The following is a 21,463-nucleotide window of genomic DNA, read 5'->3' on the forward strand; positions in this document are numbered from 1 at the left end:
TTTTTTTTTAACAATTTTTGATAATGGAGTATGTGTTACTATTTTATTGATTCGTATATTTAAAATAAACCAATCACAAATTATCACATAGACTATTGTAGTAAAAAAAAATTATTAAAAAAACATTTTCCTTAAAAGAAACAAACATGCCATCCCGTTTCTCTTCGATGTTATTTACGGAATCATGATGTTTTGCTAGTAACATGTCTCGTTGTATATGCTCTAAAAGTTTCTTTTAGCAATATGTATAAAGAAAATTGATTCCATACCGTATAGTATAAATTAAAAAGGCATGTTAATAAATAATAAATTAGTAGACAACACAAAGATAGGGAAACCAATAAAGATTCATAGACAATCCAAAAACCCAGTAGGAATATGTTTCAGAATTTAAAAAAAAAAACTTTGCTTTTTAGTCTGATTCTACCTTTCTTTCCTAGATTGTTCTCCCTCTCCTGCCACTTACGCACTTCCAAGAAAAACAAGAAAAGGGTTATGCTTTGGCTTGGTGTCACACAAGCAGTTTAGGAATCCAGTGCTTTGTTTACTCTAAATGCAATTCTTTACGTAACTTTCTATTGAATAAAAGGACATCATTTTCCTTCCACTTTGTTTAATATATTCCATTCTACTCAGAATAATCATCTTCATATAGGTGAGTGTTGGGACAAAGGGTATTCAGAAAAGCATAGGTAGCATGGGATTCAAACATTTTAGTAGGTGTTTTTTGTTAGCACTATGCATTCTAAGCCAAGGTTTGGTAATGGGTGCTCATGGCTTTGCTTGCAACTGGGGAACGCGTTTAACACATCCTCTTCCACCTCAAATAACTGTGAAACTTATGAGAGACAATGGATTCAAGCAAGTGAAGCTATTTGAGGCTGATCCTGCTGCTTTGAAGGCTCTTGGAAATTCTGGCATTCAAGTAATGGTTGGCATACCAAACGACCTCTTAGCTACCCTTGCTGCCAGTGTCGATGCTGCCATTGCATGGGTTAACCAAAACGTATCCAACTACATATCCAAAAATGGGGTTGATATAAGGTTATTCAACTACACCACCTCTTTCTTTCAATGCTTTTTTCTCTTCTCTTATACTTTTCACAGGTAAAAACTTTTTAAAGTTAATGCTATGTTTTTAAAAGTCATAAAATATGAAGATCAAATTCATTATTTAGAAGTAAAATGCAAAAACTAAAACGAACGGAGTGAAAATTGAAGTATCTGAAACCCATTTTACCTATTTGAAAACTGTGTTTGTGCAGAAGGTGCAAATGAATTGCATGTTTAACAAGTGTTTGAAAAATTATTCCTAGGTACGTTGCTGTGGGAAATGAAGCATTTCTGAAAACATACAATGGTCGGTTTGTGAATTCAACTTTTCCAGCAATCCAGAACATTCAAGCAGCCCTTATAAAAGCAGGATTAGGCAGGCAAGTGAAGGTGACAACCCCTTTAAACGCAGATGTGTATCAAAGTGACAGTGGTCTTCCATCAGGGGGAAACTTCAGGCCAGATATTCATGACCAAATGATCTCCATAATAAAGTTCCTGAGCCAAAATGGTGGCCCTCTAACCTTCAACATCTACCCATTCCTCAGCCTTGATGCTGATCCTCACTTCCCAAAAGAGTTTGCGTTCTTTGATGGCTCAGCTGCCCCTGTGGTTGATGGCTCCATAACTTACACCAATGTGTTTGATGCAAACTATGACACACTCATCACAGCACTTGAGAAGAATGGTTTTGGCCAAATGCCTGTCATAATTGGAGAGGTTGGGTGGCCAACAGATGGAACAGCCAGTGCCAACATAAAGAATGCTCAAAGGTTCAACCAAGGCCTAATCGATCGCATTGTGAAAAGGCAAGGAAGTCCCAAAAGACCAACCCCACCTGATATCTACTTGTTTGGATTCATCGATGAGGATGCCAAGAGCATTGAGCCTGGCCCTTTTGAAAGGCACTGGGGTGTCTTCAACTTTGATGGTTCCATCAAATACCCCTTAAATCTTGGTGGCGGAAAACAGCTAGTTGCTGCAAGAGGGGTCAGGTATTTGCCGAAACAATGGTGCGTGATGTCAACTCAAGCAAATGTTCAAGACCCTACTGCTTTTTCTGAAAGCATGAGCAAAGCATGCACATATGCTGATTGCACACCTCTCTCTCCCGGAGGATCTTGCAGTGGATTAGACATAAGAGGCAATGCTTCGTATGCTTTCAACATGTACTATCAGACCATGGATCAACGCAAAGGTTCATGCAATTTCAATGGTCTCTCTGTCATCACTAACATCAACCCTTCACCCCCTCAAAGTTCTTGTCAGTTCAAGATCATGATCGATCTGGGGAAGCATGAAAAGAAGTCCACTACTCCTTCCGATGCACCAAAAATTAAACTCAACTCAATGCTCATGCTCCTGTCAAGCTTCATTTTCACCATGTTCTTGCTGCTTCGTGTATAGGTTTTTTTATTGCTCTTCTGCAGAGATTCACCACTTCACGCCACCAATTTTTTTCTTTATTCATTCTGTGTCTGTATTATATCACTTTCGAGTAGATTTTCAGTCTCGTACATGATCAATGAATGAATAAAATTGATCTCGTTCTTCAAGTTGAACCAATTTTTATTCCCCGAACAACCTCTTACTATCGCAGTTTTTTCAGTCTGGATATTTCCACTCTGCAACTTACTTAATCTGTAAAACAAGTTCAGAATTCAGTGTTATATAATAGCTTTTTGCGATACTTAAGATTTCGAAATCTCCAAAGTTGTTTCATTTTTCTAATTGTTGTCATTAGTTTTAATATCTAATGTTTAATAAATATGTAGCATATAATTGTGTGATATTTGCATGCATACTGAGTGCATATAGTCAACAATAACATGTTAACTGAACCAAATTTACCTATCAAAATTTTATTTAACCTTTTGGTTTTATTCATAACACTCAGTTACGAGGGTCAAACTTCCTGTTTCGGATGTGGGAGCAGTGCTGGTCCCACGTTTCCACGTTACTCTCTTCTCGTCGTCCGTATGTCGGATCTTCTATGCTTACTTCTCAGTTCGCCGGTGGGAGACCTGCAAAAGATTTTCCGATGCCAAAGTCAGTTGAGAGCTATGGGTTTGGGATTAGTGACAAGTTAATCACGGCCCAATTCAGCCCAAATAGCTTTTAAACCCTACTTACCTTAAACTAGGATGATTAGTAACGCGGCCGGCCGCCCTCTCCGGTCTTGTTCTTGAGACCGGCAGATCCTGGCGGCCGGCTGGGGTGAGCTCTGGGTATGGGCGCGCGGGTGTCCGTCCTGCCATACTTAACCTTTCATAGTAGTTATCACAGGTATACGGGCGGCCGCCCTACAATATTTAACCCTTCACATCAGTGCGGTTTCCTGGGTCTCATGCATTACTACGAGCGGCCGGTCTGTTTGGTAATCCGCTCACACGGATGTCTTTCCGTACAGCGTCCGGTCCTTGGGTCTCGTACGCTGATGTGGGCGGCCGGTCCATTTGGCAATCCAATAACTTGGATGTCCTTCCGTATGCTGGTACACTTCCCATTTCAGTTTTAAACTGTTACAATTTTAAAATTAATTATTCTCAATTAACTTTTTTTGTGTGTATATACTCAATTTAAAGAGTATCAATGAGTTTTCATTTCCATATTTATAAAGTAAAAATTCGTTTTCATCCTATATTTGATTTGTAGAGAACTTTTCTCATTCTCACGTAATAATATTTTTTTACTATTTCAATATCAACTAACTAAATTTTATAAAAACTAATAATAAAAAAATATAATATTATAAAATATTTACTATTAAAATAAATTTATTTATTTAATATTTAATATTTTAAAAATAAGTTATATTGACATAAATTTTAAATCAGAATATCAAATAGTAATTGAATAAAAGTAAAATATATGTTGATTGGAAATACTTTACTTTGAGATATTAAGATAAGAAAAGTTATAGATCAAGTTTTAAAAGTAAAAATTTAATTAAATTATTTTAACAATACTAAGAAATTATAAATTGAATAAATTTACTATAATTAAATATTGATTTGTGATTAGAAAATATTTGTACAAAATAGAGAGCATATTTTCTCCACATTTAAAACGAAAGAAACATATATAACTTGAAATCCGAAAAAATACTCTTTAACAAAATCCACACAAAAGATAGTGTCTATTTTTCACTTATTATTTGAATAAAAAAGCGATTTAAATAACTCCACTTATCAATTTAGAATTTTTTTATCGTTCTCGATAAAAAAAAAAGTTACTGTTTTAGTTCTGGGTAAAAAAATGTTTTTGTTTCTAAAGTTTAATTGTATCATTTTCTTTTTTATTTTAAAAATATTTTTATATTTTAATTTTTGTTCTCAATAACTTTTTAATTTTTTCCTGTAAATATTTGAAGATGTTGTCAATTATAAAGAGGATGAAATTATAATATACAAATGAAATATAATAAAATGGAGTTTTCTTTTTTAGTAAAATGAAAGAAGATGAAGAATTCTTAGAACCATAAACAAAAAATTAAAAATTCATAAAAAAATTATTAAAAGCCATAAACAAAATAAACAGATATGTGAGTGAGAAAAAAATATTTAAGGAAATAAAACATAGTGGCATCAGAACACAATGATGAATGTAATTTGGTAGGTGCATCGCGGACCCCACCGACTTGGATGGCCCAAACAACTTGCACCACAATAAAGAGAGCCCAACCAAATAATACAAAACACAGAAAATGTGAACAAAACAAATTTTTTCAAAAAAAATAAATCTAAATAAAAAGTTGGTAAAAAATAAAGAGTGATGATGGCTACTGCACCCCGATTTTGTTGTACGAAAAGAAGGAGACGAGAGAAGAATCGAAAATGATGCCCAAATTTCCGTGTTAACCACAATTAACTTTCCTTCATGATTCAACTTTCCCTTTAAATTTTCCTTTCTATCATCCAAAGATCAATCTATTGCAGAGTCTTAGATTCAGTGCATGTTTTATCTGTCTCTGCATGTCCAATGCTTCATTCTAACGTACAAAACCACAATTTTGAATCTGAATAATTCTTAAACAACACCGAGAGATCAGAAGTAATAAAATCACCCATATGCAAAGGTTCTTCATTTCGTTCGTGCATATTTAGCCCCATCGAAGTTTCTTCATCTGGGTGTTCGTTTATTGGATCCGGGGCATTGTAAGATTACATCTTTTCAAGCATCAAATGGTTATCGAACATTGCCATTTTCTGGGTAGTTGGGAATGATTGCCTAAGGTTTCACACTTCCGTTTCTAGGGTTTATGTCGGTTGTGTTTGGAGATACTCTTTTGACTCCAAAACAGTCTGACCGCGAAAAGATCGGTTCTTGGTGATCGCAGTGTTCAATTCAATAAGTACTGGGATCGATTCTTTTTTGGAGAGAATATTTTCTTTTGAGCTTTGAGATTTATCCGTTTAATATTTTCTTTATTTTTCTTTTCATGGTGATGCTAGAATATCATAGCAAGATTCTGGTGTTATTATGTTTAGATTAAAGAACTGTGAAGGCCCTGTGCGGTTCTTGTATCAGCAAGCTCGGCATCACCCTCACCATAACAATCTCATGGCTTATTTAGTAGGTTTCGATCCTTGCTCCCACTTGAGTAGGGCCTTTTCGCAGTACCCTTCTCTCTCTTCTTCTGATCGTGGCTGCTATTTGTCTTTCCCACTTCTCCATAAACTTGTTTATGCAAATGTTTTTGGGGTTAGAAGAAGCATTGGTTTTGGTCGTAGAGGTTGTGGCTTTGATACTAGTGGTAGTTGTAGTGGTAATGGTGATAGGATCTTTGTGAAGGCTAAGGCAAGGTCCCGTGGCTTTGCATCGAATCGTCGCCAGCCGATGTTGGCTGATTTGGAGAAAAGGAATTCTGTTAAGAGTGATGAATCTGATGCTACTTTGGTTAAGATTGATGATAGATCTATAAATGGAAGTCCTGCTAAACCTCCTTGTTTCAATGATCACCGATTGTCCCAGAAACTTGTTGTTGCCGTTGATGTTGATGAGGGTATGTATATGAGTGCGCATGCTTGTGGCACTCTTTTTATTATATTATGCTGTTTCCTACTTAGAGTTTTATATGTTGTGTCATTTAACTTATTCTTATGAATTAAGTAGACTTAGTGCAGAATCTTGACTATGTTCCAATCCTTTAAAAATGCAAGGAGTATTGCTTTACTGGATGTCATTTCCTCTGTGTTTTTTTTAATTTGTTTCAAACATAAACATATAATTGAAGAAATAAAAGTCAAAGTCCTCTCTCCAGGTGAATGCACTGGTCAGATTATATCTTCAATTGTTCAAAGCTTCACCCATATCACATGTGTATTTGCTTGAATCTAACTTGGTCAATATGTGGGTTGGAGCATTCTTTTTCGGCATGCGATTGAGACAAAATAAAATATAAGGAAATTATTGTCTCAATTTGTTACATAGAACTCATTAATTTGTTGGAAATTGTTTGAATTGTGCAGTGACCAGAGATAAATTGACCCCCTTTTTTAGGCTGTGTGATGATCTCTTTTAATATGCAACAGTTTGCAGTGCGATGGCTTGCCTAAAATTATACATATTCTCTTTTAAATAGAATCCATTGTAGATTGACTAATATGTATTTTGATTCTTGGATTATCCACTTGTGTTCTGATGTTTCCCCCCTCATAAACAGTATTAGGAAACTTCGTGTCAGCTCTCAACAAGTTCATTGCAGATCGATATTCATCAAATTATTCAGTTTCTGAATATCACGTGTACGAGTTTTGTAAGGTAATAGTGGCTGCTTCAGTAATTATATATTTTGATGATAAGTAATTGAAATTTACCATTTTTTTTCTTGGACAATTAAATATCAATAATATTAAGTTACAGCAACTTGAATGTTCTTTCAGAGGCTCCTTTATACCCCCATTCATCAGTCTTTTATATGATTATGTAGCATTAGAAGTGACTGCCAATTTTTTAGATTTTGCTTATTTGTGTTGCATTGGTTTTGTTTGCTGTTAATACTTTGGAATGTAATGTCAGATACATCAAAATGATAGGTCTGTAAGCTTGGGGCTTTAAAAAATCACAATTTGTTTTAGTTTCTTCTTTACTTTGTCAATTTATTATGGGTAGGGGGCTCCCTTTTCATAATGAGATGGAGCATCATTGATAATAATTATATACACTTCTTGCAATCTCTTTAGCCCATTGAAATGCTGGAAATTTATGTTTGTTTGTGGAGTCTGATATGCACCCTTCATTTCTGTTGCAGATATGGAATTGTTCACGTGATGAAGGTAACTAACCGTGTATTTGTCATATTTTCACGTCTCATTATGTGAATGGTTTTGCTATTCCATTTATTTTGAAAATATTTTGAAAGTAAACCATTTTATTCTCATTTGATTTTCATCAGACATTATGATTGAAGTATCTCTTGTTTTGAAATCCAGGTGATCTTTCTTGAGTTTGCATTCCCTGTAAATCCTAATGTGTAGTCATTGAACAACTTAAACTGGTTTTTAATGGTGAGGCCAAATGTTTTCGCCATGTATTTTCATGGGGTACCATGCTAAGGGCAACCAACCAACCTTGCAACTTTTTTTGGAAGTAAAAAAGTATTTCAGATATTTTGGCAACTAAGCTAAAGCAAGCTGTTCAATATTTTGTATCATGTTTCTGATGTAATGGAGTTCTTTTAACTCCTCTTTTAACCTTCCCGATGACTAATGGAGTGGTTGAAAACAATTTTTTTGTTCTGCAGCTGACATCCGTGTACATGAATTTTTTAAGACACCATATTTCAAGTCAGGGATCCACCCTCTTCCAGGTGCTCATACGGCTCTTCAGAAGTTATCAAGATTTTGTAGCCTATCAGTTGTAACGTATGCTTTTATATTGAATATTTTTTCAAACTGTAAAGGAATCTTGGCAGCATTGACTAACTACAGCTATTGTCATATGATCAGTTCACGGCAGAATGCAATTAAGGATCACACAATCGAGTGGATAGAGAAAAATTTTCCTGGACTGTTCCATGAGATTCACTTTGGTAATCACTTTGCTCTTGATGGTGTGTCAAGACCAAAGTCAGAAATTTGTAGGTAAGTCCCTTAATTCTGTTAGATTTTTTTCTACTTTCTTTCTCAGCATTAAATCCAGTTCATGTCCAAACGATAGAACTGCAAAAACTGAAGAGAATTCGAACTCTTTTCCTCACTTAAAGCAAAAATATGTGATTTCAAATGTCTGTTTAGTGATATAGATTGGCATTGACAGGTCCTTAAATGCCAAGGTTCTTATCGATGATAACCCTCGATATGCCATAGAGTGTGCTAATGTTGGAATTAGAGTCCTGCTTTTTGATTATGAAAATTCATATCCTTGGTGCAAGAGCGAGTCAACGGAAGAACACCCTCTGGTGACCAAAGTAAAGAACTGGGACGAAGTTGAACAACAATTAATGTCATTGATTGCCTCTTAGACTTTAAATCCTGTCACAAGAATTTCTGCAAAATCACCCTTTCTACATTAAGTTCCGGACTATTTGTTAGAAACATGTTATATATATAATAGATATTCTTGAAGACGTGGCTGCAAGAAGACCACCTAGAGGTAGTAATAGGATTTTTCCATTTTGAGCAACTTGAAGGAATGTTAGAATAGGAAGTTGTTCATTTTGGTGGAACTTACCATACGTATAACCAGGCTAAGATTTGTTTAGACCCTCTGAATGTCGGAGGGAAATCTAGATAATTTTTGTTATGCGATCCTACATTTAATCTTAACTATCAAATTGTATGATCTCTGGTGTTGAACAATGATTATACATGAAATACAAGTGCAAAACCTCAGGGGTTTCAATCATTGGATCCTTTTGAACTTGTTTTACTGCTCTTTTATCTCTGTTTATTCGTGGATTAAACGTATAAAAGATTAGTATAGAAACTCTTCCATCTTTGTCAAATTCCTTCACCCGAATTGTTTTTTCATTGAGTTCTATGTCTTGAAAAAAATCTAGAACGTTCTTGTTTTAGAATTCGGAAATAAGTTTTGGATAGTACACTCAAGAAAACATTTCAGAATCTTCAAATATATCCTGAATTACATTTTTTTTTATTCAGTCTAGAATGTATTTTAGATACATTTTAAGATATAAAATTATATTATGGGTTATTTTAATTCAGAAGTTCAAAATGTATTTAGGACTTAGGGTTTAAAATTTTTTATAGACATCTATCTTGTGGATAAGAATCACGGATTGAACTTTAAACATATCCTTTGTATAAAATTCAAATACGTATATGTAGATTCTGGCTGAAACATATTTAAACATATCCAAAATTTGAAAATAAATATTCTTTTAAATTTAAAACTGAATTTTTAATTCCTTACTTTGTTTTTTTTAAAGGTCTCTGAAATTTATAAGTAATTTATATTATAATTTTCCGTAGTTTATCTTATTTAAAAGTTTGTTAATATACTAATAATGTGTTAAGTAGTTTTATAAATAAATTTGTCATTCTTAAAATCTCAAAATTTAGATTAGTGAATAATATTTTAAAATAAGTTGTGTTAACTTTGAACCATAAAAGTTCAAACAAAATCAAACATCGTGTATGCACTTCAGCCATAATTTGACTTAAACCGTAGAAAACACGACATAAATCTTACCTAACTTGTGTGATTAAGAATAAGAAAATAAAAGAAAACGACACTCAATTGAAAAATTAAGATAAAAATGATTATGTAATACAACAAAAGATAGAGAAATAAGATGAAAGTGGATGTTGCAACTTCAAAATCACTGCCATCATTACTTGATGAATTAAGAGAAAATGTATATATAAATAACCTTATTCTTAATATTTAAGCAATTTGGATTTTTAAATATACTAAAATAATGAAAGAAAAATCAATTGCAAGAGCTTTTTTGTTTCATTATATTTGGTGGATTTAAAACTACTACAAAATATATTTTAGAACATTACTCGTTAATCTAAATTTTAGAAATTTAAGATTATCAGAAAATACACTGTTACATATGTTAATAGGCTTTTAAATCCATTGTGACAACTAGAATAAACTACTTTCAAAATGAGGAGACTATATTGTTTTAAATTTGGAGCCTAAAAATAATTTTAAATATAAGGAACCAAAAAATTGAATTTTAAATTTAGATACTGAAAGAATAAAATGATATTTTAACAATACAATTGTGTGGCTAAATTCCACGTAATAATTACTCACATGACACCCGTCATTTATGTCAACAATTTGTTAAAGAAAAAAAAATTAAAAGATTAAAAGATATTTATAATAATATAGTTCTGGAAATTAAAAACATAATTAAATTATATATTAATAATATAGTTCGGTTGACACCAACTAATATTTATTCTGGAATCATACTTGAGGAGTGGTAGAATGAGTGCTGCAATTGAAATTGGTATCAGCTTCTGTAGAAGTGCTTTTAGCTGAGATGCTACGATCTGCTGCATTTCTGACACTGATATATATCTTATTCGCATCCAACATTGCACGGTAGACACTGATGTATACCTCTTTAGAGATGCAAATTACTCCGTCTCTTCAATCAACTTTATGCCATAAGCTTCTATAATATCCAGTGCTGCAAAGTCCACAGTATACAACTTCTTCAACATATGCATCATTTTCGCAATAATCAATGACAGAATATTCATCTGATGCAAAGAAACTTTCCTAAAAATTCAAATTACGCAACTTTCTGCAATTCTTTGACCATGTGACTGCCAAATATGCTGATTATGCAAGCCAGAAAAACTAGATTCAACAAATGAACAACAAAACTAAGGTATCAGGTTTCACCTGGAGTGTATACTTCAGGTTCTATTGGCCTCAAAACTCCTCTTGTCTGAATTTTGTTTGTCAATAAGAGCTGCAAAAAAGAAAATATAATTCACTAACAGCTTTTGCTTGGAATACAGCACAAGAATAGAAAGGGATGGAAAGTACCAGAGCTCCAACAGCAGCTGGAATACCAACAGTAAGAGCCATGGCAGTTGTGGCGTTTCCATTAACAGTCTTCCCAAATTCAAGTAAAGTAGCTCTGTGTTTCTCTGTCTTTTGGCTATCTGGGTATTCTATTTCCACTTCATGGTGCAAAAGCACCATGTCCTGCTTACAAACCAAGTAAAAGGTTAAGGTACTGATACTAAAATGTATGCTTTATTACGTAAATAAGTTACTTTAGCAGTATTTAATGTGATATGCGGATGGAATACCATGTTTTGCTGGATTTTGGAAGAAATTACATTAAGCAGTCATTTTTTTGTTGTTCCAGCATTTGTGATTTTTAATAAATTTCAATCAATAGAGAAAAGTGTATTAAAGAAAAATTGTGTTGCTAGCATTTGTTTATAACAGAAACATACCTTTTCTGAGCTAGTGTATGATAACCTCTCCTCCATGCGGAAACGAGCAACATCAAAAGCACTTTTGCAGAAAGCAGGGATTTCTGTTTGCTCAAGAAGTCCCAAGAATCTATATGAAAAAGGACAGTGAGGTTAAGACAACAATTTTCCAAATGAAAGTACAAGAGGAGGGTAAAGGGTATATACATGATTGTCTTTGCTGTCTTCTTTGCAGTTCTTGAATCTTTGCAGTGCCCTTGTGTCAATATTCGTTCTATGATGTCATTCTCTCCTATTAATGGTCCATCTAGATCTGCACTAACAACTTTCAGAAGTTCAAATAAGAATTCTCTGAAAGTTGGTCTCTGTACATCCGTTAGCAACGAATGAGCTTCATCGTTAAATAATCCAATCCTAGACAGTGTCCCCATGATCTCACTGAATCCTGCATACCAAGTTACTACAAGTAAGTTTCAGAAAGATCTAACAAACCATAAATGCACAAACACAACGGTATTGATTGCTGCGAAATATTAGCCTGAAAAGTAAGAGAAACAGTTGTAGATCGTGCCTTGATAGCGGAGGGTTCCACGGAAAATGGTTGATGCTTCAGAAGCTATTCCATATAAATCCCCATAAAGCAGTGAATTACGATTTGGGAGATATTCCAAAGAAAAAGCAGGAAGTTCTGGGAGCCGTAGTCTTGTTGCTGAATCATAAAGATCGTTCCCTGTTCAGAAACCAATAGTGGAAAAAATGAAGTCACCTTCAAAATCATGCATGCATGCATGCGTACATAATCCAAATGATTAAAAGCTTACCATCAATATGTACAGTTTCACCACCCCATTTGTAGGTGGCAGGATTGCGCCCAGCTCGGATGGCCCCTGCAGGATTCCAACTGAAATAATGGATTACCAATGAGTTCTTCTAAATACAGTCATAAAAAAAATTACTGAATAATGAAAATGACAATGACCTACCACAGTTAAAGGGTAGCAAGATGAAATACTACAAACATAGTTCAAAAGCAGAGCTTTGGAAATTTATACTAACATCCATACGGACATTTATCCCAAAAAACGTTCATGTGATAGTTCATACAAACATTGATTCCAAGTCAAAATATTTTGTTGTGTGATCTCTTGGGATCATTCACTGGGTAGTTTTACTAATGCTGGATGCAAAAAAGAGAAGACTCCTCCTGTTAGAGGGAAACTCTCTGCTGCCTATGTCTTGTACTGTAATTTTGGCCTAAATCATACCATTTTCAATAACAAATACAATATTCAGCGTGCTTACTCTTGAGTTTGGCAAAAGACATTCCGAGAAGTACCTGAATTTATATGCTAATGGATTGTTAGCAGCTTCAGGTGATGGAAGTCCACCGCAATAAGAAGTGAAAGACTTTACTTTACCCTTCCGTGCATGAGCTTGGTTGATCATTTTCATTGCCATCATATGATCTGGGTCATCAAACAAATACCCATTTTAGTTGGAAATAGGTGAAGCTTCTACAATTTTCATACGCTGGTTTCAGTAAATGTTTTGCGATAAAAAGAAGTAAATAAGTGTGTCTGAAGGGTTTCCCCTGTTCACAAACTGTCCTATAATAATCTTGTTGATTTTCAAAATGATTTGAGAATCATGTTGATAATATTTTGATTAGTCAACAATGTAAATACTTTTAAACTCAAAAACTGATTTTATACCAAGTACGAAAAACCAGATGCACTATTATAATGAACTATGTTATGTTGCAAAAGTCCCAGAACCAATCAATATTATCAGAATAAGTCTTACCAATCCCTGGGTCCAAACCCATCTCTCCAAGAATTGTTATACCAGCCTCTTTAGCCTTATCATCTAGCATTGACAAGGAGCTATCAACATAGCTAGCAGTGACAAGATGTTTTTTCAGCTGCATTAAGGAACACATTCTTTATTAAATCCAGAACAAAGAAAGAATAGTCAAGAACCAATACTGACCTACAATTCTTACCAAAAAACAAATCTGTATAGAGGTTATTTTTGAGAATCAGGAATTAAAGAAAGCATTGTTTACAAAGGATCAGTAATTTCCAACATTACTTTCATGACCCCTTTTACTTTTACCCACAGTTGACCGATCTTTAACTTGATTTGTATATTAATTCAAGAATTGACTTCAACCCTCATCACAAATTTATTACTTTCAATATTGTTGCAGTCTTGACCTATGATTTATCCTAGATATGCTTTGTCCAAAATCCTGTCATTTTTTATTTTATTTTTTCTGAATACATATCCTTTCAATACAATATTAAACTACAACATAAAATAATGTGAGGCACCTCAATGCAAGCATTTGCTACGATAATGTGACAACTAGGAGGCAGCAGACTTATAACAACGTCAACCTGAAGAAAGAGAAAATAAAACAAAATGTTAAAGATAAGGCTGCTAAAGCTATCAAGGCCATAAGTACACAGAACATAGATCACATGTTGCATGATGTTTCAAGGTGGAAAATTCAAAATTTTAATTAAATTTATTGGTTAATTAAGATATATGCAAAATTTAGTTGGCAAGAGACAAACGCACCTGTGATATGTATTTACACAAACCCTCATGATCCATCACATCAAGCTGGATTCCGGTTACATTTGGAATGCCCTCAACTATCTGCATTGATATTCTAATGTCAAATCTAGGAGAAATCAAGAAATAGTTATGTGAAAGCAAAATATCAATCAAAATACCTGCTCTGCATCCTTCAGGTACAGAGATCCCACAGTGACTTCTACCTCAGTTTGGCATTCAAAATCATCTTCCAACAATGTTTTATACCATTCACTCGATGATGGCCTTCCAAATGAGGATAGCATTACAGCAGCTGGTTGACAAACCCGACCAGCACCAAGAATTAAAACCTCAGCCTTCCTTTTGGAACCCAACTCCTTCACTGTGCCATTCTCTTCTACTTTACCAAGCGTAAGGGAAATTTTACTGGAATCTTGATTTGAAAATCTATCATTTTCAGTTCGTTTAGCAATAGCAGTTAAAGAATCAATGATTTGATCCAGAACAGCCCTATCATCTGCACCAACCTGTTCAGAACCCAAAATGTCAATACTTCATTGATTGTTGTAAATTCACTAGGTTGGCACAAAATTCATAGTTTAAAATGTAATTTCAACAAAAAAAAATGATACAAAACATTGCACACAAGGACATACAGCTAGACTTGACATTAAAAAGAATTGACACCCCTCAAAATGGGGTTGAAACATCTAACAGAAGACAATCTACAATGTTCTCCAGAATGGGAAACAAGGAATGATGAGTGGGAAAACTATCCTCTCTTATAGTGAATTACTTAGGATCCGATACCCTTCCTGTTGAGAAAATCATCATTACCTTAACTTGAACAATGAAAGACATTCCATCATTACAAATAAAGTGTTTGTAACCATATTTAACAAGTCTTAGAGAAAAGAAATTGAATTATTTAGTTTTATACTATTATACATCAAAATGAAGAGAAACAACATTTTCAAAGGGACATAACATTTCAGTTCAAAATACAGGAACTACTTACTTCAAGTTCAGAGAACGATACAGCCTTAGCACTCTGACCCACATGGCAGTTGACTAAGTGGAAGGAGCCTCCTGCAGCTTCAATAATATCTAAGGCCTCGTTTATCAGAAACTGATCAAATAAGTGACCACTCAGAGATACCTGCCAATGTTCAGTAATTTCAATCAGAAGATTAACTAACAACTAATAGGATTATGCAAAAACATGCACGGTTGTACACAAGCTAAGCTAAGTATGTAGGGTTCAAAAAATGGATAAAATATTTGAAACTGAAGAACGCACCGAAATATTGTACTTTCTTTTGTTAGATAGGGAATTTTCTGAGTTTTCTGATGTTTCCCTGCAAACCAAAAGGACAGAATGTCCCTGTTATAATGTCGGAAAATAACAAGAAACTATAAAAATTGGAACGTGATTCAACAAAGTGAATGACTAAAATGATATTACAAAGAATGAAATATAGAGGAGACACGTACTCTGAATCAGAATGCCGCATGCGTGGGATATAATCATACAAGGAGGTTAGAACTCCTTTATGGGCAATGCAAGCTCTTTTTAAGTGAGCAGGCAACCTTGTAATGTCTGTAGCCAGAGCCAAATTCACGACAAATTGGGAAAGTATGTTTCCAAAATGTTGAGAGGCCTAGCCATAATAAAATTGCATATTTGATACATTCTCCATTCCAAAATACTATTCTCTTATAAAATAGAAGCATAGTAATTAACAAATAAAAAGGAACCTACCTCCTTTGCAAATTCTGTTGGAAGAATGTCAACAGCTAAACATATCACGCCATCGCCGTCCATATCATCATGGTAGGAATTTGTTATCGGATCATACCTAACAAAAATGTTTTACAGATTATTACATCATACTTGAAAAAAAAAACTGTCATGTAATGTAAATATATGCAGTTGAACTGAAAGTTATATGATAATGTAAGCCAAGATAATATTTTAGCATAGCATCTACTACAATTTTTATGGCTTCTAAAACACACAATCAAGTACTATATGGTATTTCATCCTTCATTGGGATTATCCTTTTTCTTTTATATGGAGCTAGAAAGACAGATTTTATGCTTTTTTTGTGACATAAGTAGGGATATACTGTGTTGTGCATAATAAAGCATTTTGCTAAGGCCTCATGGTGAATAAAATCCAAGCTTTTATGATTAACAGAGGTAGAACAACAGCAGCATGCACATTTGTCTGAACTTCCAAGCAAAGCATTACCAGAGCAGAAAAGGGTACTTTGACAAATAATCTTATATTTGTGTGTCTTTTTTTTTTATATATTCCTAGCTTGTTTTAAGCAGAATATATGACCATGAAGAGTAGATTATGCTATTCATAATATCAACTTGGGCCATATACATTTCTTAACATGTGTTATCAATGCAAAGTGCTTGAAATAATCCAATATTATGAACTCTGAAACAAAAGTATAACTCTCTTTCTAGGATAAATTCCGTGTTAGAGTGGTGTAAATGAGACTAAAAGTAAATTAATTTCCCAAACTAGTTACATTTTATACCTGAAAAAGGGTGAATCAATTGAGGTAGTGTGGTTAACAAACTGAAGTGAGCCTCCTATATCACATGTTATGTCTGCTATTCCCACAAGGGGGCACCCCTGACTCATTAAGTCTTGCATCTGCTTATAGCTCAACAATTGAGGAAATCTTTTCTCCCAATACATGCAATTGACTAAGACAAGTAAATTTGAGTATTAATAAAAAAATTCAGTTTATAAAGAAACATTTGATGAGATCAGAATTACTAATATATGGTGAAACTTGAAAACTACTAAAATTCTTCATGATATCGTAACATGTGAATTAGATATATCTTCATGGAAGACACAAAATACCAGGTAAAATTTAATTGTATCAAGAAACATTTCAGCCAGGGTATCGAAAAAGGAGTTGTAAATATGTGGTGAGTGGTGAGCTTAGTCAAGACTTGTTGAAAATCCACTTTATCTACATACATCCTCAACAATGAAAAGCATTTTAAGAGGAGGTTTTGTTTAGCATTACTTTCCGATATACGAGAAAGAAAATTTCAAATATCAGGAACTAGAAATCTTAAGGACTTCAAATCATTTTATTTAAATTGTAGCATATAATTTGCTCCAATATCAGTACTCGGAAACAAGTACGAAGGGATCTACCAATAACAGATGCATATGGTGCTACTTTTTCATGGAAAGTGGGATTGTAATGCTCAGGATGTGCATAGTAGTCTGCCTGAAATTATCATATCATGTTAGTGTATTAGTTATAGATAATAAAAAAAATTGTTACATTAAAATAATAGAAAGAGAGAAAGAAGAATAGCATATGCTGAACATCATATGTTAATGCATACTATGGACCATTTCGTATATATTAATCTAATAATGAATACATGGGCCTTAACTTCCCTTATTAATATATATTTACAATGAAACCAGATTTACCTAAAGCAATTGTACATTGAACTTGAACAAAGGTCAATTGCATATCCAACAACAAAATAAAGAATATTCAATAGAAAAATAGAAGAGAGTTTGAATGAGAAGAGTTAAGTGTGCTTCCACAAGTTTCAAGAAATCATGTTCAAAGTTTATTTTTCTTGTCAGAATATCATGAACAATCCATAAGGATGCAAAGGGCAATGCTAATTGCAGTAGTTACAATTGATAGCACATCAATTGTGCTCTTGTAAAATGAAAACACTTAGACTTAATGTCTTCTTACTTTATAGAATAGTGAGGAATTTTTAAAATTACTTTCCCACTGCAATAGCATGATGGTTTTGAATTTTTACATTCCTTCTGAAATGGCTTACAAATCACACATGCTACCATGCTATAAAATGGGAAACGGTTGTTTTTAAGATCATTTAAAGAAGGTTATCATGGATTTGAAGTATTCATCTTCTCCATATCTGAAAAACCATGCCAAAGTAACCCTTCATATTTTATTTTATTGCTTATGTTGAAATAACCCTTCATATGAATAATGTGAGTCAGAACAGGTTTCAGATTTCAAATAACATGTCAATTATTTTGCTACTTATGAAAGACCTATTTTAGCAGGAAAATAGATTATGAGATCTGAAAAATCAAGATCAAGATCAACTAACTTTATCAAACACTTTCGTGGGATCTTTGGGTTCAACCATGTCTTGGGCAGTCACCACACAACCATAAACTTGGAAAGCTCTTTTTGAAGCGTGCCTTGGTTGATTTGTGTCCTGTTAAACAAATTATATTCAGAGCAAAGTATAAGACGTTTGCTAGACATCTCAAAAGCAACAATAACAGCTATTGACATTTCAAGATTCTATCAATTCATTTTTTAATCAAATTAGAACTTGAATTCATTGTAATTTCACTTATTTATAACTGTAATAGATGTTTTGTATACACTTGTTTTATTTTTATACTATCATTACTGTGATGAATTTCTAGCAAAGTTTTGCATTCTTTATCTCTTTACACTACCCTGACTTTTTTGAAATTTCACAATAGTGACTGAAGACTAAAGAAATAATAGAAACTTGAAAATACATTTTCTCCAGGTGTCACATTATGCATCCTGATTATGAGAAACTTAATGTGTTACCCTGTAACCATGTTGTCTCAACTTAGCAAAGCACTTACCTTATTTATGATCTAAAATTTTGATGAACCTTAATCTTGTACCGTAATGAAAACTGTCAAAGTTACAGGAAAAAAGGGTTCTATATAATTGAGTGATAAGACTCTGAATCATCATTATGCTATGATATGAAACAGACATACTAATGGCTTCTTTATGTTGATAATCTAGGACAAGCACAAGTGTATTACAACTAACACAAGCTGAAGCTAAAAACACTCTTAGCATCGTAATGCAACAAGAATTGAACAGAAAATTACCGTTCTGTGGAGGTCACTTAGTCTTGATGGATCTACGAATGTATGAGGAAGGAGCCTAAATATCTCTTTTGCACCAGAACAAACTACAAGAAATGAAGAAATCAAAAGTTAGCATAAGCCTTACTTTTCCACACTCATTATGCTAACGCAAATGGGATTTCAGAAAGGATTGGACATTAAAAATAATGTATCATTTTTGCTAACACCATACCATTTCCTGAACCAGTAAATACAAAAACCAGGGGACAAATCCCCAATGGCAATCCCTGTGTAGCAATTTCTTCACCAACAGAAATCACAGCAGCCTTAGCAGCAGCCAGGGAAGGGTACATGTAAGATGATCCCAGTGACAAGAAAGGTGTTGAGTATCCAAGACTTAGAAAGCCTGCAACAATGAAACAGATAAGATGTATAGTTTGAAATCAAACTCTAGACAATGCCATTCAACATGGACACCATAAACTAAAACAGGTACAATTAGAAACTTACGCTGTCCTAATCCACGCAAGAAGTCAATCATTCCAACTCTACCAGCAAATTTTCCAAATGCAAGTAACCTTTTCCCGTTGTCCCCAACAATTAACTCATAGTCAAATAACGATGCCCTCTCGGCTAGAATCTAAGGTTGTGGAGGAAAATAACAAAAACAAGTTAGAAGTGCCAAGAAACCGCAACAAAAATTGAAGCCAAGCTTCAAACATGATAAATTCTATAGGTTGAATTACACTCTTGGTTCCTACGGTTGTAGCAGTTTTACACTGCCAGAAATTCATCTGTGTTGCATGTAGAAGAGTAAAACTTAAAATGAAGAAAACAACAGAGAAAAACTGAATAGTTGAACCACCTTATCGAGCAAAGGCATGTTCTCTTTCTGTGCTTTATGGGTATGGGAGAAGAAAGCATAAGCTCTATCTGGCAATATCATTTCCAGCTGCAAGAAAGTCATGTACATCATTACAAGTCTCATATCAACTGAACAGACTCTAGCAGGAAAATAATAATTTAGAAAAGAAAGAAATATGAACCTTTGGTTGCTTAATGCCAAGGATGAGACCACATTGTGACAGGTCTTGTGATATTTCAGCGCCAACTTCTTCATAGAGAGCATCATGATGAATTCTCTTAGTGGAAGGCTGCACAATGATTCTAGAAACACCTGTTCCACCATGAAGTAATCGAGCACAGTGTGATGGTGTCAAAGGTGCCCTTCTTTCCCATTTATTCACAGATTCTGCCAATATCCCAACAACCCCGTTGCCAAGCATGATCCTTTTACCTGTTTCAACACACCCAAAGGTCTGAACTCTTCATCCATTCACAACATAACTCAAAAGCAACGCATGCTTCAATCAATTTCCTTATCATATTCATAAATAACTAAATAAATAAAGCGTACCCCAATATCAGCAGTTGAACACGTTTTTGCAATGGATTATGATTGAAACTGAGTTAAATAGAAGAAAAGATGAGGAACAAACAACAATAAGAGAAGTGATTTGATTTCTGACAGGATGTCTGTGTTAGTATTTGCCAAATCAATGTGAAAGGTGGATTGAGTTGAAGGTGTTTTTGAACTATTATGAGAACTTGAACCGAAAACAAACACGTACCAAGTTGTCAAGTTCGTTCTTTGGTTGAGGTAATGTCAGCAAAACAATATTGTAAGTTACAACAAATCTCGTGACATTTAAAAGGTTGAATTGCGACACATGGAGGTGTCCTACGCTTTGCAGAGTTAGGCACATACTACATTTTAAGAATGGGAAGTGGATCCTACTCTTTTCCTACGTTGTCATCTTCTGTTTGTTTTTTTATTCTAAATTAGCATGGTCTTATCTAAATTCCAAATAAATAATAAACAATGTGCATAAAATGTTCATATTAACCTCGTGAGGGACCGTGACTCCTCAGACAAAGGAAAATAGTAAATAGAAATGGTTGGAGATCCATGTTGACGCCACGTGTTACCAACCATACATACGTAACGTAATCATTCACTGAAGTTGAAAAACATGCTCTGGATAAACACCTGACGTGTATTTCATAAATTAGCACACTGATAAAGCAAGCAACAACAAAAAATAATAAATCAATTTCTTTATAATTAAAAATATTTTCTTTAAAACTTTAAAGACTTTTACATAATGAATCTTAATGCAAATATGTGACTTTATGTAAGCATTTTAATTATTAAAGGCGTGAGGAGAATATGGATAAGATATTTTAGTCATGAGAAGAACAAAAACACCGATGAAGTAGTTTAACTAAATGTTCAACTATAAGTTGATTGTTGTGATATGAGGAGTACGTGAGCAATATTAATTTGAATTGCTGTCATTTTCTTTTTCTTTTCTGGAATACATGTATAATGAGATGTGGGGATGGGATTTTTTTGGAGGTATATTGCTGGAAACACTAACATTAGAAATGGTTAGAATTGAGGAAAGATGTAATATTTTTTACTTCATATAGCATGAATATATATAGTTGTATTGGGTTTTCAACACTCAAGTGTTCGTATATTAAATGTATTATTTTTATCGAT

At 33.8% G+C, this 21,463-nt stretch overlaps 3 protein-coding genes across 3 annotated transcripts; 2 read left to right on the top strand and 1 right to left on the bottom strand.

Annotated features, from left to right (window-relative positions):
* The first annotated feature begins 623 nt into the window (after window positions 1-623).
* Window positions 624-2,596, top strand: LOC108336832 (glucan endo-1,3-beta-glucosidase 5). Its single transcript, XM_017573284.2, has 2 exons — window positions 624-1,044; window positions 1,317-2,596. Exons 1-2 carry the CDS (start codon window positions 698-700, stop codon window positions 2,458-2,460), a joined length of 1,491 nt encoding a protein of 496 aa, XP_017428773.1. The 5' UTR covers window positions 624-697; the 3' UTR covers window positions 2,461-2,596.
* A 2,224-nt stretch (window positions 2,597-4,820) lies between these two features.
* Window positions 4,821-8,901, top strand: LOC108323887 (uncharacterized). The gene is made up of 6 exons (XM_017556699.2): window positions 4,821-6,058; window positions 6,719-6,816; window positions 7,307-7,331; window positions 7,799-7,919; window positions 8,004-8,138; window positions 8,314-8,901. The coding sequence occupies exons 1-6, from the start codon at window positions 5,536-5,538 to the stop codon at window positions 8,516-8,518; spliced, it is 1,107 nt and encodes a 368-aa protein (XP_017412188.1). The 5' UTR covers window positions 4,821-5,535; the 3' UTR covers window positions 8,519-8,901.
* A 1,402-nt stretch (window positions 8,902-10,303) lies between these two features.
* Window positions 10,304-20,609, bottom strand: LOC108320668 (alpha-aminoadipic semialdehyde synthase). Its single transcript, XM_017552169.2, has 26 exons — window positions 20,529-20,609; window positions 20,315-20,362; window positions 19,944-20,194; window positions 19,763-19,849; window positions 19,408-19,537; window positions 19,130-19,303; window positions 18,919-19,001; window positions 18,141-18,251; window positions 17,185-17,260; window positions 16,547-16,718; window positions 15,754-15,850; window positions 15,486-15,652; window positions 15,292-15,349; window positions 15,010-15,150; window positions 14,171-14,518; window positions 14,013-14,093; window positions 13,763-13,828; window positions 13,233-13,350; window positions 12,766-12,895; window positions 12,251-12,330; window positions 12,001-12,159; window positions 11,637-11,874; window positions 11,451-11,559; window positions 11,032-11,193; window positions 10,885-10,954; window positions 10,304-10,666 (listed from the first exon to the last, which is right to left on the bottom strand). Exons 3-26 carry the CDS (start codon window positions 20,181-20,183, stop codon window positions 10,614-10,616), a joined length of 3,150 nt encoding a protein of 1,049 aa, XP_017407658.1. The 5' UTR covers window positions 20,184-20,194; window positions 20,315-20,362; window positions 20,529-20,609; the 3' UTR covers window positions 10,304-10,613.
* Window positions 20,610-21,463: the final 854 nt, after the last annotated feature.

Source organism: Vigna angularis, chromosome 1 (assembly GCF_016808095.1).
Source record: "Vigna angularis cultivar LongXiaoDou No.4 chromosome 1, ASM1680809v1, whole genome shotgun sequence".
In the NCBI taxonomy this organism is placed as follows: Eukaryota; Viridiplantae; Streptophyta; class Magnoliopsida; order Fabales; family Fabaceae; genus Vigna; species Vigna angularis.